General features: G+C 52.1%; 1 protein-coding gene across 2 annotated transcripts in view; it reads left to right on the top strand.

Annotated features, from left to right (window-relative positions):
* Positions 1–21,242, top strand: part of Vac14 (VAC14 component of PIKFYVE complex) — an 88,489-nt gene that overhangs the window by 36,503 nt on the left and 30,744 nt on the right. For both annotated transcript variants that reach the window (XM_048355145.1, XM_048355144.1), the window contains exons 13-14: positions 6,765–6,921; positions 16,910–17,042. In XM_048355145.1, the coding sequence (XP_048211102.1) occupies positions 6,765–6,921; positions 16,910–17,042 (290 nt within the window). The remainder of the gene's footprint in view (positions 1–6,764; positions 6,922–16,909; positions 17,043–21,242) is intronic.

The following is a 21,242-nucleotide window of genomic DNA, read 5'->3' as shown; positions in this document are numbered from 1 at the left end:
AAGGTCACACTGCCGAATGAATCGAGTGACAGAATTTGAGGTGGGGTAGATCTGACTCGAAAGCCTGGGATCAGAAAGCCTGGGACCAGCACGGCTTCATCCAGGCCCAGACCCAACCTTGCATTGATAGTGTTTTGTCCTTGGCTGACCTTCAGTTCTTGTACCTCCCTCCCCCCCCTCACCACCACCCCCCCCCCCCCGCAGCATTTATTTTGACACCTGTTCCCCTGCCCCTCCCATGTCCTTTAGAGCTCCCCCTGAGCTGCTTACTGATGCATTCGGAAGGTGATGACTTCTCTCCCAAGCTCAGACCCAAAGCCTGCCCCATCAGGCCTTCTCCTGAAGGGCCCAGGCCAGTGGCTGAAATGTCTCTGGTCTTTTCCAGCTCTGAATCTGTGTGGTCCTGACTCCACTCCCTAGAATACTAATGCTGCCTGCTCAAAAGTGAACAGCATTATGAATGACTAAGAATGGGGCTTGTTTTTCCTCCTCACTTCCTTGCCTTGGTTTTTATTTCACTCCAATTTTTATTCCATCTACCCTTCAAAACAAAAGCAACCCTTCTACTCCTGCCTCAATTCTGCAGGTTTCTTTAAAGTCATATCACTCAGTGAGGTAAAATTGTACATGTTATTCCTTGAAAACTAGGGGCTTCTGCTTCATCTCAGGGTCACTGGACAGTGCCCAGGCTCAGCTTTCCTGAGGCTGACCCACAGCCAGGGACAGTGCTGGAGTCCAGTCACAATCCCTAGGTCTTCCTCGGGACCAGGAAGGGCCCTGAGCCCAAATTCTCAACAGCCGCACTCTGTAGCCCAACCCAGGGACCAGAAGCCACTGCTTGGGACCCAAAAAGGGTTCGAGGGTGTTTGCTTAGTACTGGGGTTTAAATTTAGAGCCTCACATTTGCTAGACAGATTTGTTCTAGCACTTAAGCCACACCCAGATAGGGTCTTATGGTTTTTGCCCAAGACCATCTTGGACTGCAGTCCTTCTGCCTATGCCTCTCCATGTAGCTAGTGATAGAGGTGCCCACAACACCTGGCTTATTTTTGGAGATAGGGGTTTTGGTCATGTTTTTTTTTGCCTGAACTGTCCTTGAACCTTGGTCCTTCTGATCTCAGAGTAACTGGGATTGCAAGCATGTACCATTATGTCAGCCAGGACACACTGCAACCCTCCTAAGAGGGAAGTTCTCACCTAAGAGGAAGCTGAAGCCCAGAGAAGCTAAGAAACTTGATCAAGATCCCCTCTTGGATGCTTCATGAGGCTCTGCACACACCCCTCTTCTGCATGAATCCTGTTAACTCAGACCTTCTACCAGCCCTTTTGTCTTTATGATGACAGCCTAACGGGGCTCTAGGAGGACAGAGTCTATCTAGTTCATGATAGGTGCTCAGAAACGTAAGAAGGTGGAAGTTGGAGCTGCAGTTGAAGTGGTGGGGCACCAGTCTTGAATTAAAAAGCTAAGAGACACCACCAAGGCCCTGAGTTCAAGCCCCAGTACCAATACACACACACACACACACACACACACACACACACACACACACACACACACACACACACAGAGAGAGAGAGAGAGAAAACATAAAGAATGTGAGAGGACGGGAGTTTGGCTGCACAGTGAGTCCATTCAGGTCAGTCCCAGGTCTCTAGGGCTGTCCTTTGCCAGAACACATAAACCTTAAGAAAGAAGCTGCCTCCTCAGGACAGGAGCTGAGTGTCTCTTGCAAGTAAGCTGGGATTCCGCAGAGCCCTGGAGGTGGGCAGGAGCCCCTCTCCTGGTTGCCATGGCCCTGGCTTATCACTAGGTAACCAGGCTCTAGGGGTGTGAGTGAGCATTGCTCTCCCACTGCTGAGCTCCCTGCCCGGCTCATGGGAGAATTTATAGCCCTGAGAGGGCTCTCTCCTGGTCAAGGGCCCAGGATGGGGCAAGCGATCAAAGGCTGGGGAAGCAAGGAGAGTCAGGGCTCTGGTCTCCAAGCTATCATGTCCCAAGCAGGCGTTTCCCTTCTCTGCACCCTCAGAGGGACAGCTGCCAGAGCCCACACTGCGCTACACTACTTTATCAGGAGGCTGGCAGTAGCATTAGGTGCTGGCCTTTTGCACACACAGCAAAGAACTAGGCACTTAAGGAAAGATTTCCAAAGTCCGTGTCAAGAAAGGTGCCCCGTTCCCCGAGGGCTTGTGCTCCAAGTCAAGCAACACTAACCAAGATGTAGATGTGTATATTGTAAAGTTGTTTATGCTTTCCCAAGACACAAAAAGGTTTTACTCCAAGTGGTTTTCTGAATGACAGCTAAACTAGGTCTGGGCCTGAGCAGTCAGTCCTCTTCACCCACCCCGAAGCACACAGTGCCTTCTGCCTTGTGGTGGGAGGCAGGCTTACTGTGCCCCATTGTGGAATACCAGTCCCACGACTGCTTTTTCATGCTGTATTTACTTGGTGTCCAGGGCGGAGGCCTTTGGCCCTGGTGCCAGCGGGTGAGGATGCCTCTTTCCCACTGTGCTTGGCTTTCAGAGACCCCTGTGGCCTTCAGGCTGGCTTCCTAGGGTGAGCTCCTGGCTCGTTCCCCATGCTGCGGGACAGCAGGAACCATTCTGGATGTGTTGGGGGACTGAGGAGGCCTGGCCTGCTAGACTATGCCCTTATGAAGGAAGGAGTCAGGGTCTGTCTGGAAGAAAGCAGAAAGGCCGAGTTTGTGAGAAAGCCTGGCTTCTGTGCCTCTATCCTTCATGTCAACTCTGCTTCCCAGTATGAGGAGCAGCCTGACCTAATCCAGAACCAAAACACGGCTCTGCAGCCCCACCACTGTGGACAGCAACAGCATATAGACATTGGCATGGCCTATGCCAACCAGACCACAGCCGTCAGGGCCTAGAGCCGACTTCACCTTTCCCACCAGCACCAAGAACATTCCCTTGGGCACGTTCTTGCCGCTTCCTCGAAGCTGGGTCTGGAGAGAGCCCAGATGGGTGATTTCTTGTCAACATAAGGATTTCCACTGCAGGAGCTGGGATGCTAAGCCAGCCAGCAGTGGCCAATGCAAACCCAAAGCTTCCTGAATGCTTCTCCAAGTTCTGTGGGTGCGCTGTACTAAGTTTCTCCATCCTTCTCCTGGGCAAAAGCCGTTTCGAAACATCCACTTTCCTTCCTGTCTTCCCATATACTGCAGGGAAGCATCTGCCAAGTGTCTCACTGGGCATTTCCAGCCTAGGATGCTTGGTGTGAGACAAGGATGGGCTTCTTGCAATGCCAGTCTCCAGCTGTGGCCAGGACGGCAGAGGAGCCGGCACAGCAGAGAGGAGGGCAGGCTTCTAGTGCCATGTGCTTTTCAGGGCAGGGTTGTGGACTGATGGCAGGTGCAGCATGGACTAATGAAAGCGAAATGGGGAAAGCACCATCTCTGAGAGCTGCCTTTTGCCTCCTAAATAGAGAGTGACAGCCTACATTGACCCCCCCACCCGCCCAGATGCTGCCCCCTTCCTATGATAAAGCACCCAGCACTGGCACAAAGGGGATTCTCTTCTATTGCTCCCCTCCCCCCAGGAGATAAGCCCCTTTCAACCCTCAGGCCTCTCCTTACACTGCTAGTTCAGGTGCACTCTACTCCCTAGCCCTCAGCCTTGACCTTTGCACTCCAGGGAGGAGTCCAAGCCATCCCATTCAACTTCTGAGTTAAGGACCAGCTGATGGGCCCTCCCCGTCCCCTCCCGCTGCTATGGTAACAGCAGGCACTCCTGCTCCTGCAGAATATTGCTTTCTTGTAACCTCCCTCTCCCTCCTCTTCCCCTTCTTTCTCTCACACAAAAAGAAAGCACAAGTGTTTTATATTCATTTTGCAAAAAACGCTGTGTAGCGCATACTAATTGGTGTGGCTTCCTCCTGCTTTCTTTGAGCCATTCCCCCTCCTCAGAGCCAGGACTCTGGGCCAGCCATGGGCATAGACCCAGGAGAACTGGCTCTGTTTTCCTAGAGGCAAAGCCGCCTGGGCCACAGCACGTCCCCAGCTCTGGAGCCTTTTCTCCATGGATGGTGTCTTGGGAAGCAAGGGCTGGGGGAAAATCTACAGGCCCTGGCCTGGGCCACTCCAACCAGGAGGGCAGCTCCTCCTGCACCCCATTTCAAAGCCTCAGGGTGCAAGTCAAGTTCAGGGAGCCCCAGAGCTAGCAGTTAAAGAGCCACCACACAACCGTGCTGCCTCCCAGTCTGGCCCCACTGTCCACCTTCAGCAGTAACCTATGTTTCGTCAGGCCACCCCTTCCCTTCCTCACCTCTGTGAAATGGAGGGGTGACATCACTGTTCCAACTTCTGCTTTAACCAAGTGGTGCCCCAGGCAGGACAGCCCCAGAGAAATCAGACAAATCACCTGATGTGTGAGCACAAAAGAAGTGGCTGGGATTACCAAGGAACCTGTAGACAACATTTCTGGCTTGAATTGTGCAATAGAAGTATAATTTGCATCGTTTGCCATTTGGTATTAAACTTCCTAAAATAAGGGAATTCGAAATGTAAAATATGCAGTTTTATTGGCCATGATCTCTAGTAGGGAAGTGGAGGTACAGAGATGCACATTGTCTTCAGAAACCCTTGATGTGGGCATGCTATTCCAAGCCGAGGTGACTGAACAGCTTGACTGTGGATCCAAAAGTCTTGTTACAGAGGAGGCGAGCCAGCCTGTCTTTGTGCCTACTTCCTGTACCTTGTGAATAAGGTAGTCATTCCCTGTGTCTTTAGGGGATCTGTTCCAGGACCCCCATAATGCCAGAATCCAAAGAGGCTCTCACATCATGTATAAACCTGCATGCCTACATAGCTCATTCCATATGCTCTAACTCATCTCTAATGCAATGTAAAGAGCTGTAGTGTATTGTGTAGGGAATAAGGACAAGATAAATATCTGTACATGTACTTAGCATACATACAGGCACTTTTTCCCCCTCTAACTTTTTCAATCCATGGCTGCTTACATCCTCAGCCACTGAGGACCAGATATGTCTCCTCTAGTGTTCAGGGCCATCTTGGAAGGTCAAGCTCATTTGCATATGTGGGGGAACTGAGACTCCCTAATACCTACAAAACAAACTCCTTTGTCTGGCTCATGAGCTTATGACCATTTGTCCTAGTCATTCCCTCCCTCTGACCCACAACCCCTCTAGAACTAGAGCACAGCTTAGTTTCTGGAATGTGCTACATCATCCTGCATCCGTGAGTAGTTTGTGCTAGTTATGAGGATGCTTCAGATGCCTTCTCACCTCCCCCCCTCCCCCATTCCCCCTTGCACACTCATGCTCAGATGCTTCTGGAGTCTCTGGCTCTCCTCAGGCTGAGTTGCTGGCTCCAGAAGGGGAGCCTGTTTTGTCAGTAAATGCTTGCCTTTGCACCCCCATGAGCCTGTGACTCATCAAAGGCAGAGGCTGGCCAATCCAGCATTCCAGATCCCACAACTGCAGAACTGGCCCATGGTAACTTCTCGGTAGATACTGGGAGGAGGAAGGCAGTGATGGATGAAGCTAAATGGTCCAGGATCATGTATCTGAGGATCAGGGTAGGGATTAGGAGTTAGGATTGTCCCGCCACAAAGCCCTGAGTGATGTTATTAACGGCCTCAAGTTGAGGGACCAGAACTGGGTGTGGAGGGAACTTTGAGCTAGTAACCCTGTTTAAGGTAACACTGATGACAAGTGTTGGTTCTGGCCAGCTGTAAGGACAGCTTCCTCTTTGGATTGATCTTTTGCAGCCTGACTATGGAGCCACGGAGAAGCCAGGCCTCACATGCTGCTAGTTCTCCACAGACATCTTGTCCAATGGAAATAAGCACTCATCAGATACCTCCTTGTGGGGGAAGCATGTTGAGCAGGTGTCACTTGGCTGTCTTGCTCACAGCTGGTGTTCTACCACTTGATCCATACCTCCAGTCCAGCTTTTTGCTGGTTAATTAGAAGTGGAGTCTAGAATGTTCTTCCCAGGTTGACTTTAAACCTTGATCCTCCAATCCCAGCCTTCTGAGTAGCTAGAATTGTAGGAAAGAGCCATCAGCTCTAGGCTCCCTGGCAGGAGAAATGTTGCAGCTTCCACCCAGGCTGTTCCACCAAGGATGTTCTGGATTGTAGGGGCAGCTCAAGGGCAGGAGGTGCTGGGGTCTTACACTGTATGCCTTGACCTCACCCTCTGGACTGTCTGCCATACTCCACTCTGCCCCTTGGAAGACGTTGGCAGGCAGGCTACAGAAGCCTTACACCACACAGGCCTAGGTGGGAATGCTGTGGAAATAGTCATGGCTAAACATTAGAAGTCATGCCCCAAATATGGAGGCTCCGTGGCGCCTATGTCAGCTCTGCAGTAGCAGATTCCTGTGGCAGGGTGTTGGGCAGGGCTGAAGGCACCACCCACAGTAGAACGTGGCCTGGAGTACACTCTGTGGTCCTCACACAGCCCAGGCACCCTGAGATACAGGCTGTGTACCTGAGATACATCCTAGTAGCCGAGGCCCTTGTTTCTTGTGGCCCCCTGTAATCCTTGCTGAGGACCAGATAGGAGAGTTAGTAGGAAAGGGGACTCACATCCTGATTCCAACTATCTTCCTCCAGACCTTCCCCCTCACCCCCTCAATCTACTGCCCCGGGTAGCCTCTTCAGTCTATACCTTCATAACACTCTTCTGAGCCATGGTCTTGGTGGCAACTCTCTGCCTCTGAGCTCACTTCTACCAGATCAGCTCACAGTAGGACCCTCACCCCTTATCCTCCTCTTGTCTCCCCAGGTTGTCCTGAAAGATCTGGAGGTACTAGCAGAAATTGCTTCCTCCCCAGCAGGCCAGACAGATGACCTAGGCCCACCTGATGGCCCTGATCTCCGGGTCAGCCACTCGGAGCTTCCGGTGCCCACTTCTGGCAGAACCAGCCTGCTGAATCCTCCCAGTAAGTATTCCTTCAAGATCTCCAACTGCAGGAGTCTGTGAAATGCCAGGAAGTCCTTCAGGCTATCATTTATGAGCCCCTGAGTTGTAACAGTGTATGAGGGGTCAGTAGATTTCCTGCCCATGGTCTGTCACCGTGAAAGAGACAATCAGACCTTGTCCTCTTGCAGTCTCCTGGCTCGCGCTCCACCAGCCCCTTAGGACACACCCTAATTATTATTATCCCTCATCTTCCTGTATCTGTGATGCTTTGGACTCATCCACTGAGCACAAACCATCTGCGGAGGCTAATGGTTTCTTACCTGGGCATTGTCTCTCCGGGCAGGAAGCCAGGGCCCTCAGTCTCTGGTCTCACAGGTGGAAGAGGCTATGCAGACATTTCACCAAGAAGCTCAAAGCAATTGTCAGCATGGCAAGAAGCCCAGGCAGGAAACAGGATGATTCAGAGAGGCTATTTCCAATTAGTCCTTGCAAGTGGCCAAGGCATTCCAAAGGCTCATCTTTTGTGTTCTTTCCAGACAGCAGGTGGCTCCTCTCCTTGGACAGCCCACTGCCTAGCTCCTCCCCTCTCGCTAGCAGGTGATTCTAGAAAAGGCCCCAGGATATCAGTTGGTAGGAAAGTACCCAGTGACACTTGGTTGTCTGCATGAGTGTGTCATCCATGGATTCCCTCTTGACATCCAGACACCAGGTCCTTGTCGGTGTTACCCAAGCTCAGGACCTATCAGTGACATCATCATCCTGCAGCCTCATCCAGTTGATGGCAGGTCTATAGACCATCTACCTCACCCAGTAGAAGCCCCTTGGTCCTGTTTGATCAGAGATGAGGCTGTCTGAAAAGTTGAGGGTGTTACTAGATTCCCATACGTCAGGTCAGATTGCAGAAGACCCATGTAGCAAAGACACTTCCCCATGGCATGGAAAGCCATAGGCCCCCTTTGCCCTACAATGGCCACCTCTCTGTGTTCTGCGTGTGGTGGAGAGGGGAGTGGAGGGGGGGGCTGTGGCAGCATCCTGCTCCCTTCTTTTCTCCCTATTTCCTCAGGACACTATTGTTTCCTTGCTTAGGAGCCCAGTTTCCTCTGACCTCCAGGTCATGGTAGTTAGTGATCACCAGGGTCAGGGAAGCAGTTTCTACATCCTGACCCCAAGGTCCCTGTAGGGCCCCCACCCCTTGTCCCTCAGCCCAGGAGTTCACTCTCTACCCTGTGTCAAGTCAGCACATGGGACCCAACCTGAAGCTCCTGGGAAAGATGGCAGGGATGTCAGACATTGGGGGAGGGGCAGGGCAGAGTATGAGAATTCTGCCAAGACAGGAAGAAGGAAAGGCTCTCCTTGGAGGGAGGGGGGTCACAGTGAGTGGAGGGCAGGGAGGAAGTCAGGGAAAGGGGCCCTGTATCAGCCCAGAGCCCTACCATCTTCTGCACCCTCTCAGTATGGAGATGGCCAAACCCCGTAGCTTGGAATAGAACAGAACTTGCTATCCTGGGACCCTCTGATCTGACCCATCTTCTGTAAAATGTATATTTTCTTGCTGTACCCAGAGAGGTTGGTGATGAAGACATGAGTTCCTACAGGGGGGGGGGGGGGGAGATCTTGGAACTGCTGTAGGTGCCTAGGCAAGAGTTAGGGTCTAGCAGGCCAGACTTGGGGTACTTGAGGACCCTGAACATCAGACAACTGCAACTGCCAGGGGATAAGCTGAGGATACTTGGCTGAACATGGTGGCACACACCATAAAGGATAGGCTGCTAACAAGGCTGACATGGTAGAGACTTGCCCCAGCCTGCCAAGGCTGACAGACTGGCTCACATCAGCCAGGGACGCACTTGGAATTCATAGAAAAACAAGAAGTATGCCAGATGGGAAGAATTTCCATCCTGGGAAGAACACCAAGGAAATGTCTGCAGCTAGTAATGCTTCTTGCTTTAAGAATGCACAACAGGGGTTGGGAATGTGGCCTAGTGGTAGAGTGCTTGCCTAGCATGCATGAAGCCCTGGGTTCAATTCCTCAGCACCACATAAACAGAAAAGGCCAAAAGTGGTGCTGTGGCTCATGTGGTGGAGTGCTAGCCTTGAGCAAAAAGAAGCCAGGGATAGTGCTCAGGCCCTGAGTTCAAGCTCCAGGACTGGCACAAGAAAAGAATGCACAGTAGGCTGGGCACCAGCGGCTCACACCTGTAATCCTATCTATTCAGGAAGCTAACTAAGATCTGAGGATCACAGTTCAAAGCCAGCCCGGGCAGGAAAGTCCATGAGACTCTTAATTCCAACAAACTACTGAGAAAAAGCTAGAACTGGTGCTGTGGCTCAAGTGGTCCAGTGCTAGCCTTGAGCACAGAGAGGCTCAGGGACAGTGCCCAGGCCCTGAGTTCAAACCCCAGGACCAGGGGGAAAAAATGTATAGTACCATGATCCATGATCTCCTTGCCTGAGCCCACACCTGGGCTTCAAGGCTGTGAGAACCTCCAGGCAGATGCACATGTGCTGACATGTGCGAGCCCACGGCTGGCATGAGAGTTTACAAGTTGGTCCATGATTTTGAAAGGTCAAGCTCAAACCAGTAATGAAAGAATGCAGGGGGAGGAGGCATAAAAGAATTCAGGAAGCCAGAGTGCCCTTTCCCCTCTCCTGCCCCAGCTGTCCTGGGAAGACCCACACCAGGCGCCGGGGACGCGGAGGCTGGTGTTTAGGTCAGAAAGCATTCAGGAGGGCTGGGGATATGGCCTAGTGGCAAGAGTGCCTGCCTCATATACATGAGTCCCTGGGTTCAATTCCCCAGCACCACATATACAGAAAATGGCCAGAAGTGGCGCTGTGGCTCAAGTGGCAGAGTGCTAGCCTTGAGCAAAAAAGAAGCCAGGGACAGTGCTCAGGCCCTGAGTTCACGGCCTGGGACTGGCAAAAAAAAAAAAAAAAACAACAACAACAGAAAGCATTCAGGAAGTATACATTCATTCCTCTGCTGGCTGCTTTTCTCCAAAGGGCCTCTCCAGCCTGCCCAGAGTCCCCGTGTCTGTTCCATCCGGCCATGCACGGGGGCATGCATGCGTGCAGCCTCTGCTGCAGGGCCAGCCCCTCTTCCTGTCTAGATCCTGCTTGCTTTTGGCTCTCTGGGTATAGCTTTGAGGCTTAGTGCTCTGTCAGGGGAGATTGCGCTACACTGTGAAGAGACTTTCTGGGGCACAAAGAAGGCAGGGAGCCTAACAGAAATGAAGTCAGGACATCTGCAGGGAAGGAAATAGGCCCTCCTATGCACATGAGGTCCATAAAGGCAAATGGTGTAGATCACACATTGCAGTGGGGAAGCAAGACCCGTGCCACGCCTGGGTGGTTACTGTGCTGGCCTAAATGCACTGCAGCTGTGGACCTTGGGACCCTGGGGACAGAGCTGCTCACGTGAGGTTTTCCTCTCCCCTGGCCTAGAGTAAACAGCTCTCCCTCCAGTGCGGAGGCTCAGGGCTGGGTTCTCCCACCCCGCCACCTCCTTCATGCTTGGCCAGCAAAGAGCTACCTCAGGAGCAACAGAGGGAGCTGCCTGGGCGGGTAGCTGTGAGGGAAACTGGCAGAGGACATGTCTTCCTCTCTCCTGGGGCTTGGCTCCTTCTTGACCCATTCGGGAGGGGTCTACAGAGGCCTTGCCAGGGCCTGGGAAGAGGGGAGTTACCCGGCCCGCAGGCCTTCCCTGACCTCCAGCCTATGCAGGAAGCTCAGCGGGCCCAAGGAGGCCCCTGGGATCAGTCCCTTTGCCTTCCCAGGGCCTGAACAACTTGGCTGCCAGAGAAAGAGCGCCTAGACCCAAGGCGATCCAGACAGACTTGAGATGCATAGCCAGGTACAACAGCAGTGTGGCCAGTGGGCACCCCACAGTAATGTCTGCCCCAGCTTTGGTGGAACAAGAGCTACTCGTGGGAGCACACCCTTCAGGGCTCACTGGATCAGCTGTCTCCATCTCTAGCTCTAACAATGGGCAAAATGAAATCTCGTTCCATTTCACTCTTTGTGGTCCAGGCCCCTGTGGCCAGGTATCAGCTGCATTTTCATGTTGCCAGACAGCAACACGTTCTAGAAGAAATCCTGGGAGCCATCTCTGCATGTTTTCCCTGGGAGTACCAGTCGCAGGGGAAGCTGGCTGCCAGCATTTGTGGCGCTCTTACTGGGACAGCAGTTAGTCCCTTGATGTGGGGTGGCCCATCTAGCTGAGCCCCTAACTTGTGACATGCTGAGAGGGAGCACTTTTGTCGTTCCTGTGAGCAGAGATAGTGACAGGCATTGGGATCTGACTCCTAGCCTCCTAGCCCACACTCACCACCCTGGAGAAGCTTCCATCACAAGAGGAGGAGTAGGAAGGGGCTAGGCTAGTGGTCCAGGGCCAGGCTGGGTGCCATTTTGGGGACCCAGCCTGGGAGTTCCTAGGGAAGCCTCCCCAGTCTTCACAGTGACTTCAGGGACACACGTATTGGGGCCTCGGGCCATGGAGTACTTGATTTCCGGTCCTCTCCTCCACTTGCTGCAGTTGCACAGGCCCTTTGCCCACCTGTGCCCTGGGGCACTTGGGAACCACCTCCCCTCTCCCCCTTATAAACTGACTCTGGGAGCTCCCTGTGCTTGGTGCTGTGAGGGGCTTTCGGTGTATTGAGACCTCCCAAGCATTCCATCTAGCTCCAATAGCCATTGTGTGTGAGGCGTCCCTCCCGCTCACGGCTGGCTGCGCCCTCCAGGGTCCCTGCTGCTCCTCGCTGACCTAGAGTGGTCACCACTGCAGTCAGCTCGGCCAGCCCTGCCTCTCAGGAGTTGCCTTTTACCGGGATCACCAAGTGTCCACTCTGGCCACAGCCTCACATTTCCTCCTCTAGGAGCCTCAGCGTGTGGCACCCCACAGGGGTCAGCACTATTGTCTGGAATTCACTACAATGAAGGGAGATGGGGCACTGTCCCAAAGGATGAGCCCCACTGCCCAGGGTACTGCCCTCTTGGGCCCTAAGTACCAGGCCTGCAAGGCAGGACTTTCTTGTTGGTTGGTCTAGGCAGTTCCAACTCCCTCCCTCCAGTGCTGCCCTTGCCCGGCAGCAGCAGCTGCCCCTTCGTGGTGGCAGAAGACTGCAAACCCACTGCAGCCCTGTCAGCTAGAAATCCCTCCCATGCCCCCATGTGACTCATTAGCGCCCTTCTTTCTCTGAGCCCTGCACCTGCAGCACCTCCTGGGGTGGATAAGGCCCCACGCTCCTGTCCTTACTGACCTCAGCAGAACTGTCCACAGATAAAGTGGTCGCCTCCTGAATCGGGGCCCCAGGTACTCTTGCTGTTACATCTTTCATCCATGCAGCCATGGGGTTTGTACTCCTGCCAATTGAACAAACACCGTGAACCCACCCCTCCCACACCCCCACCCAAGCCTCAGCCTGGCCTCCCTTTCTTCTGGCTGCTTGGGTCTGTGGGGAAGCCATCCCTTCTGCACCTGTCCCCTTTAACCCACACCAGCCTCCCGACCGTGAAGCACTTCCTGTGCCCACTATGGGCATACTCCTTACCCCTGATGGTTCACAGATGAGAAACTGGCTTCAAGGAAGCCTCACTGTCTCCACCACCCTGCTAGCAGCAGCAAGGCCTGCATCTAATCTAGTCCCTTGCATTTTTCCCTGTCTTCTCTGGACAGCAGCTCCAAATGCCCACCCAGTAGGGGCTGTCCAAGCACAGGGCCCCAACCCCAGCAGGGAAGGAGAGTGGAGAAGGGAGCAGAAACCTTGCTGAGCTTGCGCTGGGTGGCTCATGTTTTTGCATCTGGTTCTGTTGAACTGTAACTCTCGTTGTGTATTGAGGCCAGAGCTATTTTTATCCTGACATATGAGGTTCCTTCACGTCATAGCCACAAATCTCAATCCAAAACATCCCAGGAAAGCTTGTTTGTGAGACGCACTGTGGATTCTCATGTCGCCACATCAGGTTTCACTTAGCAACATCTGCAGGACTGGCTCCCTAGCCACCACCCCACTGGCCTGCCTTTGTATACAGAGGGCTCCCCACAGCATCTGTCTGCCCCTGAGCAGCCGCCTGGTCACGTGAGCTTCCTGCCAGCGCCAGGCAGGCTCCTCAGTCACCCAAGACAGAAATGCAAGGCAGATCCATTCTGTTAAGGGACTGTACTCTTTCTCACAGTCCTGCTCTCTACAGAGTCAGGAAATGGACTCCCTGCTCTCCTTGCCCCCCAGGAGAGAGCCTCCTTGAGACTCACAGCCTGGTTCTTCCTGTCCTCTCCTCCTCAGCCTGATAGTCCTCACCAGGTAGCTGTGGCACACAAGCCTGTGCCACCCAGAATGCCAGTCAGGAACAGCCTCTTAGCATATCCATAAGTGCAGCATTGAAAGGCATGCTCTAACTCTAGACACTGAGTCACTGTCCCCGTTCTGCCCCTTCCTAAGGCCTAGGAACCCATCCCTGGGTTCTGCTGGGAAACAGAGCTACTGAAGGCAACGCATGCAGGTGTGCAAGAGCTGGCGATGGTGGCAGCAGCCAGCGGGGGCCGCAGTGAGATGAAATCCGTGCAGTGGGGAGGCCTGACATGGCTGCCAGTATACTTCTAGTATAGTTGTTCTCTCCTAACCTCAGCTAAACCTGCAGCCCTGGCCAAGAGCCTCCTTTCTAAGGTCTGAAGACTGTAGAATCCCAGAGCCAAGAGGGATACCAAGGTCGGGAGAGCATATAGGTCTTCGCCCTGCCCCTTCTGGGCATTAAGATGGCACATTTCTTTGTCCAGGAAACCCTCCCCAGGCTTCTGTCCACACACCTTCTCCTCCTCCCACAAATATCACCATGCGGCCAGGACTCTTTAAGACTCCATTCTTGACAAAGTGGGAGCTGGGAGATATGTCCAGAGCAGTCCTATGTCTTTCCTCCTGCCATCCTTGTCCAATCTGTCAGCTGGGGGAGTCACCGTGACTCCCTGTCTTCCTCCTCATAGCTTCAAGACAGTGCTCTGTAGACCTGCCCCAGGTCTGAAGTCTCTGCACTCAGACATTTCCAGACAGTTCCCCAGCCCCCCATCTTTCATTGTGAGACTTAGGGAATGAAAGAGGTCTGCCTCGCTCAGTGCTCTGGGATAGAAGACATTTGCTAATAAAAGCAGTCCCTGTTTAGTAAGCACAGGCTGTGTGGCAGGTCAGACCCAGTACATAATTTGTTTTGTTTCATTTCATAGGGGCTCTTACTGCCCCCATTTGCAGATAAAGAAACTAAGACTGGCTGGGTGCTGGTGGTTCACGCCTATAATCCTAGCTACTCAGGAGACTGAGATCTGAAGATCACAGTTCAAAGCCAACTTGTGCAGGGACATCTGTAAGACTCTTCTCTCCAATTAAGTACCAGAAAACCAGAAGTGGTAGTGTGGCTCAAGGTGGTAGAGCAGAAAAGCTCAGCGACAATACCCAGACCCTGAATTCAAGCCCCATGACTGACCAAAAAAAAGTAAGAGAGAAAGAAAACAAGACTAAAGAACTCCAGGGCCTTCTTCCCTACGAATGAAAATTCTGGGCCCAGATGGGCCCCAGCCAGGGAAGACTTTGTGTAGCTATTCCCTACCTTGCCCCCATTGTTTTTGGAATACTTTGGAGCCTGAGTGAGCCTTGGCCTGGAAATGGGATAGGTGAGAAGTACATATTGAGTAACAGGGAAAGGACAGAGACCCAAGGAGCCTCTGCAAATTTGTATCCAGGAGAAGTTAACTATGTTATTGTTCACCCATACCTGCGATGTGTGGAGCCATCAGCCAGGCTTTCCTGGGCCACCACCAAATTAATCTCCTGAGGGTGAGGATGGAGAAGTGGCACTGCTTTAGCAGCTGTGTGGGCAGCCACCTCTTGTGAGATCAGTCCCAACAGCCCCAGCTGTGCCTGGGGTAACTCAATCTGTAAGAATGTGACACTTGATTCTGCAAACAACCCCTCTGGGCTAGGGAGCAGAGACTGTTTGCCATTCCAGAATTACTCAGGATTTCCCCCAGGCAGGCCATCCCAGGCAAGGACCCAGAACAAAGCAGTCCTAACAGCAAGAAGGACATGAGGCCTGCCCTTGACCTATGCTCCTCATATAGGGCTCACCCCAGCCCCGTTCCCTGGGCCACTCTGGGAAGCCTCAGGATGGAGAGTGGCTGGATATGGAGGTAAAGACTCCTCATAGAACAGTCCCCAGTTGGCAGAAACGCCTTCCAGTTCACAGCCACTTCCATATAAGGACCAGGAGAGAGTGTAAGGCAGGGTCTGAGTGCAACACAAAAGGCAGAACTCTGGGAGGAGTGTTTCAGTGTTGCTGTCTGACCAGTGGCATCTAATAAGCCATACCGCTCCTCTGTGAGACTTGCTCATAGTACTTGGGAACTTACATGCGCTTCTGCTCACAAACTTGATCACCCTGCCTACCTTATGTTGGCTCCTGGTCACCCCTTTCCTGGTACAGAGGAGTGGGGTGACTTCCCCGAGGCTCCTGGGCCAGAGAGAGACTGGCTTAGAAACAGTTGGTTTAAAATGTCTCACTCTGCAAACAAAATATGGTTTATCCATCCAGTGGAATGTTATTCAGCCGTAAGAATGGTGAATGAGTGAATGAACTGATACATACAATAACAAGGGTGAATCTAGATAAATGCACTGCATGAAAGAAGCCATGTGCTATCGGGCTCTGTTTGTACATGTGAATCAGCAAGTCCACAGAGACAGAAAGTACGTTCTTGGTTTCCAGGACTTGGAGGAGTGAAGAATGGGAAGTGACTGATAATGAGTGCACGAATTTCTATAGGAAGTGATTTAAAAAAAAAAAAAGTTCTAGAATTCATAGTAGATGCTATGCAACTTTGTAGCTAGGTTTGACAAACAAGTAGGTTTGGGCAGACAAACTGAAGATTCCCATCATCCTTCTCTTTGTATCGTGCATTAGAAAGGAAAGGGGGCATCCCATGGGGTGTATAGGAGGAACCCCATGGCAGGACCATCCAAGTATTCTGTCGGCCATTTCTTCCCCTCAGCACTGGACGCTTCACCGGGGGTACATCTGCAGGAGTAGGCTGAGCGGTGGCTGATTCTGGCTCCTGGCGTGTTTTCAGCTGAGACACAGACCAAAGAGCAGCCTTTGTGCTATGCAATTCAAAGCTCTGCGGGTTTTCAGAGTTGTATCCTAAAAGCGCATCTTTGCCTCAAGATGAGAAAGAAGAATGTTTGATTTCCAAACGTGAGATGAAGACTGAAACACTTGGCGCTGTTTTGTCTGTGTTTGCTGTCTATCTCAATTGTGTGCACACCGTTTCTGGTTTTCTCTAGTAACCTTGGGAAAGGAGTCTGCCCTTTGCCTCTTGTGGGTTTGCTGATTTCCTTAACCATGGAGAGGGTTGTATCGGCCTTTCCTCTTCATTGGCTTTGACTTGCTTTATTGGGACAATGAGTGGAAATTTGTTTTAGGAAAAAAAACAATCATAGTACCTAAGAAGGATCTTCTATGTAAGATGTTCACTATGTGGTTTAGGTTGGATGGAGGAATAGACAGGTACATGTGTGTATTTTGCAGGAAGCCACATTGGGGTTTTTTTGGTTGGCTTAGTGTATGAATGTGTGTGTGCATGCACATGTGAGTGTACATACACACCAGAACTGGGGCTTAAACTCAGCACATCACGGTCTCTCCTGGCTTTTTCACTTATGGCTGGCCCTCTACCACTTAAGTTATGCCTCCATTTCCACATGAAGGCAAGTCATATATGTTCGTACATTTTTACACTACTTGCTTCCTCTCCACCCTCACTACTGTCAATCTGTGATCTTTGAGAGTCTCTCTTCTTGCTAATCACAGAAACCTCCTACAATCCTACAATCACACACACACACACACACACACACACACACACACACACCTACCTTTTTGGCATTTACAGTTACTTGTATTCTTATTTCTCATCGCCCTGAGAACCCATAATTAGAATGAGTCCTTGTCTGTCTCTTTCTCTGCAGGTACCAAAGGCCTAGAATGTTCTCCTTCCACTCCCACCATGAACTCCTACTTCTATAAGTTCATGATCAACCTTCTGCAGCGGTTCAGCAGTGAGCGGAAGCTCCTGGAGGTCAGAGGCCCTTTCATCATCAGGTCAGTCCTGCGTGACTTCCGCTCACATAACCACAGCTCTGCATTCCACCTACCTGAGCTTCTGAAAGTGGTCCTTCTCCCACTTTTTCCTGACCTCTATATACCTGTAGTCCTAGCACTGGGGAGGCTGAAACAGGAGACTTGAAAAAGACAGACATAAAGAAAGAAAATCTGTTCCCTCTTTGTATTGGGTTGCTGATGCTACAGACACAGGCAGATCATGGTTAACTTTTTTCAAAAAGATTGAAATACATTTTTGCTTGTTGAGGTAATGTTTTCCCTCCAGGTGATATCCTCTTTTTAAATACCATGGTTAGAGTTTTGGAGAAGAAAATAAGCCAAAACAAAGATGACATAGGACTTTGCTAGGGCCTGCTGCTGGTGCAGGGTTTGACCAGGGCCCATGGAGTCAGGTTCTTGAAATGTCTGGGCCCAGCTATGGATGGTCCCAGGGCACCAGACCTAGGGATCCAGGCCTGAAAATTGTCATCACCAGCACTGTGTCTGAGACTCCCTTTGTCCCACAGTCACGGGGGAGCAGTGTCACCAAAAGAATAGCTCAGCGTCACCTTCAGGCTGATGAAAGCTAACTCGGGCACAAATTCTTACAGGCCTCTCACAAAAAGCCAGGCAGAAGAGACTTCCCAAATAGTCCAAAGGACCCCAGATACCCTTCCACGATGGTTCTCAGCCCTGCTAAGCAAGGAAGCTGAGTACGAGTGCAAGGCTCTGAATTGAAGCCCTAGTGCTGGCACCAAAACCAATAACAGCAATAATGATAACTCAGGGTAGTAGTGCTCATAAAATGGTCCAGGCTGCTTGAAGAGCAACTACACTAGCACTAAGTATAAGTACACTAAGTACTAAGCACACTAGTCTAAGTATAAGGGTGGGAACAATTTGAGAGCCTGTGATCTAAGTGAACCTGTGGCGGGGGGGGTTGGGAGCAACAGATTTAGTATTGACTGGTAACTGATCTCAGCAGGGAGTAAAGAGAAAGGGAATCAGGAACAACTCAGGCTCTGATTGAACCACTGAGGAGGTGGAGGTGATCTCTCAGGTGGGAGCCTTGGGAGAGTAGCAGGGAGTGGAGGGTCTTAGGAACGATAGCTTTGGAGTCATCAAAAGAAAGATGGTGCAGTTTGGTGCACCTAGCTCCCCAGAGAGACCTAAACCAGGAGACAAATGTGGGCCTGGATGACTCGGTCAAGCCAGTCAACAGATACTGAGCACCGGCCCTGCCAACAGTGCTGTTCTAGATGATTCTACCTTTGCGGAGTCAGAGGAGCTGAGTGAGATCTCAGGAAAGGTGTCTAAGGCCAAACCCTAAGGAGCTTGAGTGTGTAATGGCTGGGGGGGGGGGGGGAGCCCAAACGAGATTGAGAAGAGCCAGAGAAATAAAAAGGGGAGCAGAGGAAAGAGGGAGCTGAAGGGAGGCCTATGGAAAGATGAGGCCTGAGGTAGACCTGCTAGGAGCTGGCACAGCAGCTGAAGGAGTGGGGCCAGAAAATGGAGGCCCTGATACAAGGCATCTTGATAGAGAAGTGCACCTTGGCGGGAGAGGAAGCAGCAGGCTGGCTCAAGGGCCCAGTGCAGAGTCGAGAGCACTGTGTTGAAGGCCAACGGATTGGGTTGTGGGAGGGGACAGAGTAAAGAGTAGTGGGAGGACAGTAAGAGGAAAAAGCTCCTGATGGTGTGGGCTCCTCCCCCCCCCCCAAGAAGGGCTGGCCCTGTGATCACGGGGGCAGGGAGGACAGCTTTCATGCCCTCATTCCCCTCTGGGCCTTTCTAGAACAAAGTTGTTCAATCCCAGCATCTGGGGTCTTTGGAGTTTGATAATTCTTTGTGATGGGGTGTCCACTAGAAGCCTGCCCCCACCCATATGGGGCAATCAAAAATGCCTCTGGCCTGAGGACGTAGCTCAGTAGTCAGGTGTTTGCTTAGCTTACACAAGGCTCTGGGTTTGATCTTCAGCACTATCTTAAAAAAAAAAAAGTCTCCAAATACTACCAACTGTCCCCTGGGGAACAAACTAGCCCTATTTGAGAACCATTGTTACAGAGACAGAAATTGATTCTTAACTTCACTGGCCAAAAGAGAAAGATTTCTGCAGTTTTTCTTTCTGTACAGCCAAACAGTCTCAGGGAATTGACGTAGACATCAGATGTGATGCAAGAGCCCCTCTCCCCCACCCCCAACCAGGAAAACAGTGGAAGGCCCCCACACAAGTGACAGTTGCCTTGGTGTTGTTTTCCAGATTGCAGAGGTATGAACTGATGAGTGGTCTTTACCTGGCAGACACAGGAGCCGGGGGGGTGGGTGCTTTGAAGAAAGCAGGTGCAGCCATGGACTGGGGCTGCCCTGAGTTTTCTAGGCCATCTCACTTCCTTGCCAAGTCAAGTATGAGGAGGGGGCTCAGGGTGGTAACCGGCACCCCCAGACCACACAGAGCAGAACAGCGGGTGACATGGACATGCTCAGGTGTCCTCCCCACCCATTCAGGCCCAAGGTTCTGTGAAGCCAGCAGCCAGGCTCCACCATGTTCCCATCACTACTTTCAGAGACACTTGGCATCATCGGAGGAGCAGTCTTCATTGGTGGCCATCTTCATTTTGCAGAAGCAATGGGGAAGCAGTGTGCCTTCTGGACTCGGTGTATCCCGCAGGGCAACTGCTCACTGTTGATGGATTGCTGGGGTTCTGAGAGGGCCCTGAGCCCAGCTCCCAAGCCAGGCCTCACTCCACTCTGGTTCCCCCCTTACCACAGAGTCTCTCTTAGCCCTGGGCACTAGCACAGAAAGAACTCAGTAGGCCAGGATAGGCAGAACCTTGTGGCTGGAGCCCTAACAAAGACTGAGTCTCTCCTGGGGTTTTGCCCCAGCCATCCAGTCGGCCATCCCCCAAAAGCAGCCTCCGCACCTATCGATATGTGTTGTGACATTCAGTTCCTCAGGGCCAGCCTGGCCCTGAGCCAGCATGCCCAGCCACTGCTGACCAGTCCCTGGCCACTGTCCTGGGCCCCAGGCCCCGCGTCGGACACAGAGGAGGCCTGGCCGTTATGCAGCTTCCTCCCTTCTTCCCTGGTTGCACATAGGGCTGAGGCCCTTTGGCAAACCTGGAGGTTTAGGGGCAGGGATCAGCCTGCCATCCTGCTTCCCTCTTTGTCCTCCTTCTCTGGTGATGGGTTTTAAAGAGGAGTGGGTAAATGGTACATGCAGACTGTTTCAGTGGAGCCACAGGCCCAGGAAGGAATGCCACAAATGGCTTCTCTTCCCTGCCCTTCAGCTATTCGGGTGTACCTCTCAGCCCCTAAGATTGAGGACTAAGAAGATGGATTCTTCTAGTGAACAAATTAGAAACCATTATTTGTGCAGCAGTGTCTTTAGTACAGGGCCCAGAAACCATTTCCATCTGTGGAGGACAAAGGGGTCTGGAGCTCTTAAAGACAAGCATCTGGTGGCTTTCTTGTATTGAGGGAGTTGCATGATTTCCCTCGGGCCCTGGGAGCATCTTCCTGCTCCATGCTGCTTTCCTGTGCCATACCTTGAGTAGGAACCCAAATTCCAGCTGGGCCTTTTCTGGTAGACACAGCAGTTTAGATACGTGCTGAGGGGAGGGGAGCTAGTGGCTTCAAAACCCTCATCGCAGCCAATCTGCACAGACTCACTCTGGTTTCCAACCCTTCTCCTGATGACAGAGTCAGAGCTGAGCCCACAGGAAAGATAGGATGCATGGGGCAAGGTACTGCGAAGATCGGGCACCACACCCCCATAGGGCCTGAGGAAAAGTGTAGCCTTTGGAATCAAAATGGGGTTTAACCCAGTTCCTCCCGTCTGTAACCATGTGATCTGCCCCTCACTTAGCCTTGGCCTCCATCTCCATCTCCCCTGGTGGTCCATGGAGGAAGCGAGGAGAGCTGACTGCTGCCCCAAGGCCTCTACCAGCACCCAGCCTGGCCCCACTAAACCAACTCTGCCTGAAGTAGGTGTTGGTGTGCATTGCCCTCCTCGGGCCTCTTCCCACCCTCCATGCTAATGCAGGCTGAACAAGCCCAGGCCTTGTCTGCCCGTGAACCACCCCACTTATACGCGGGAGAAAAGGAGAGGAGGGAGCGAAGCCAGCCTCTTTGATAAGCTGTGATATGAACTCCAGCATAACCCAACAGCTGTGATCTTTACAAGCCCGCCTCTGTGCTGGGAAG

The sequence above is a fragment of the Perognathus longimembris genome, chromosome 10 (assembly GCF_023159225.1).
Source record: "Perognathus longimembris pacificus isolate PPM17 chromosome 10, ASM2315922v1, whole genome shotgun sequence".
In the NCBI taxonomy this organism is placed as follows: domain Eukaryota; kingdom Metazoa; phylum Chordata; class Mammalia; order Rodentia; family Heteromyidae; genus Perognathus; species Perognathus longimembris.
This window is presented reverse-complemented; position numbering and strand designations above follow the sequence as displayed.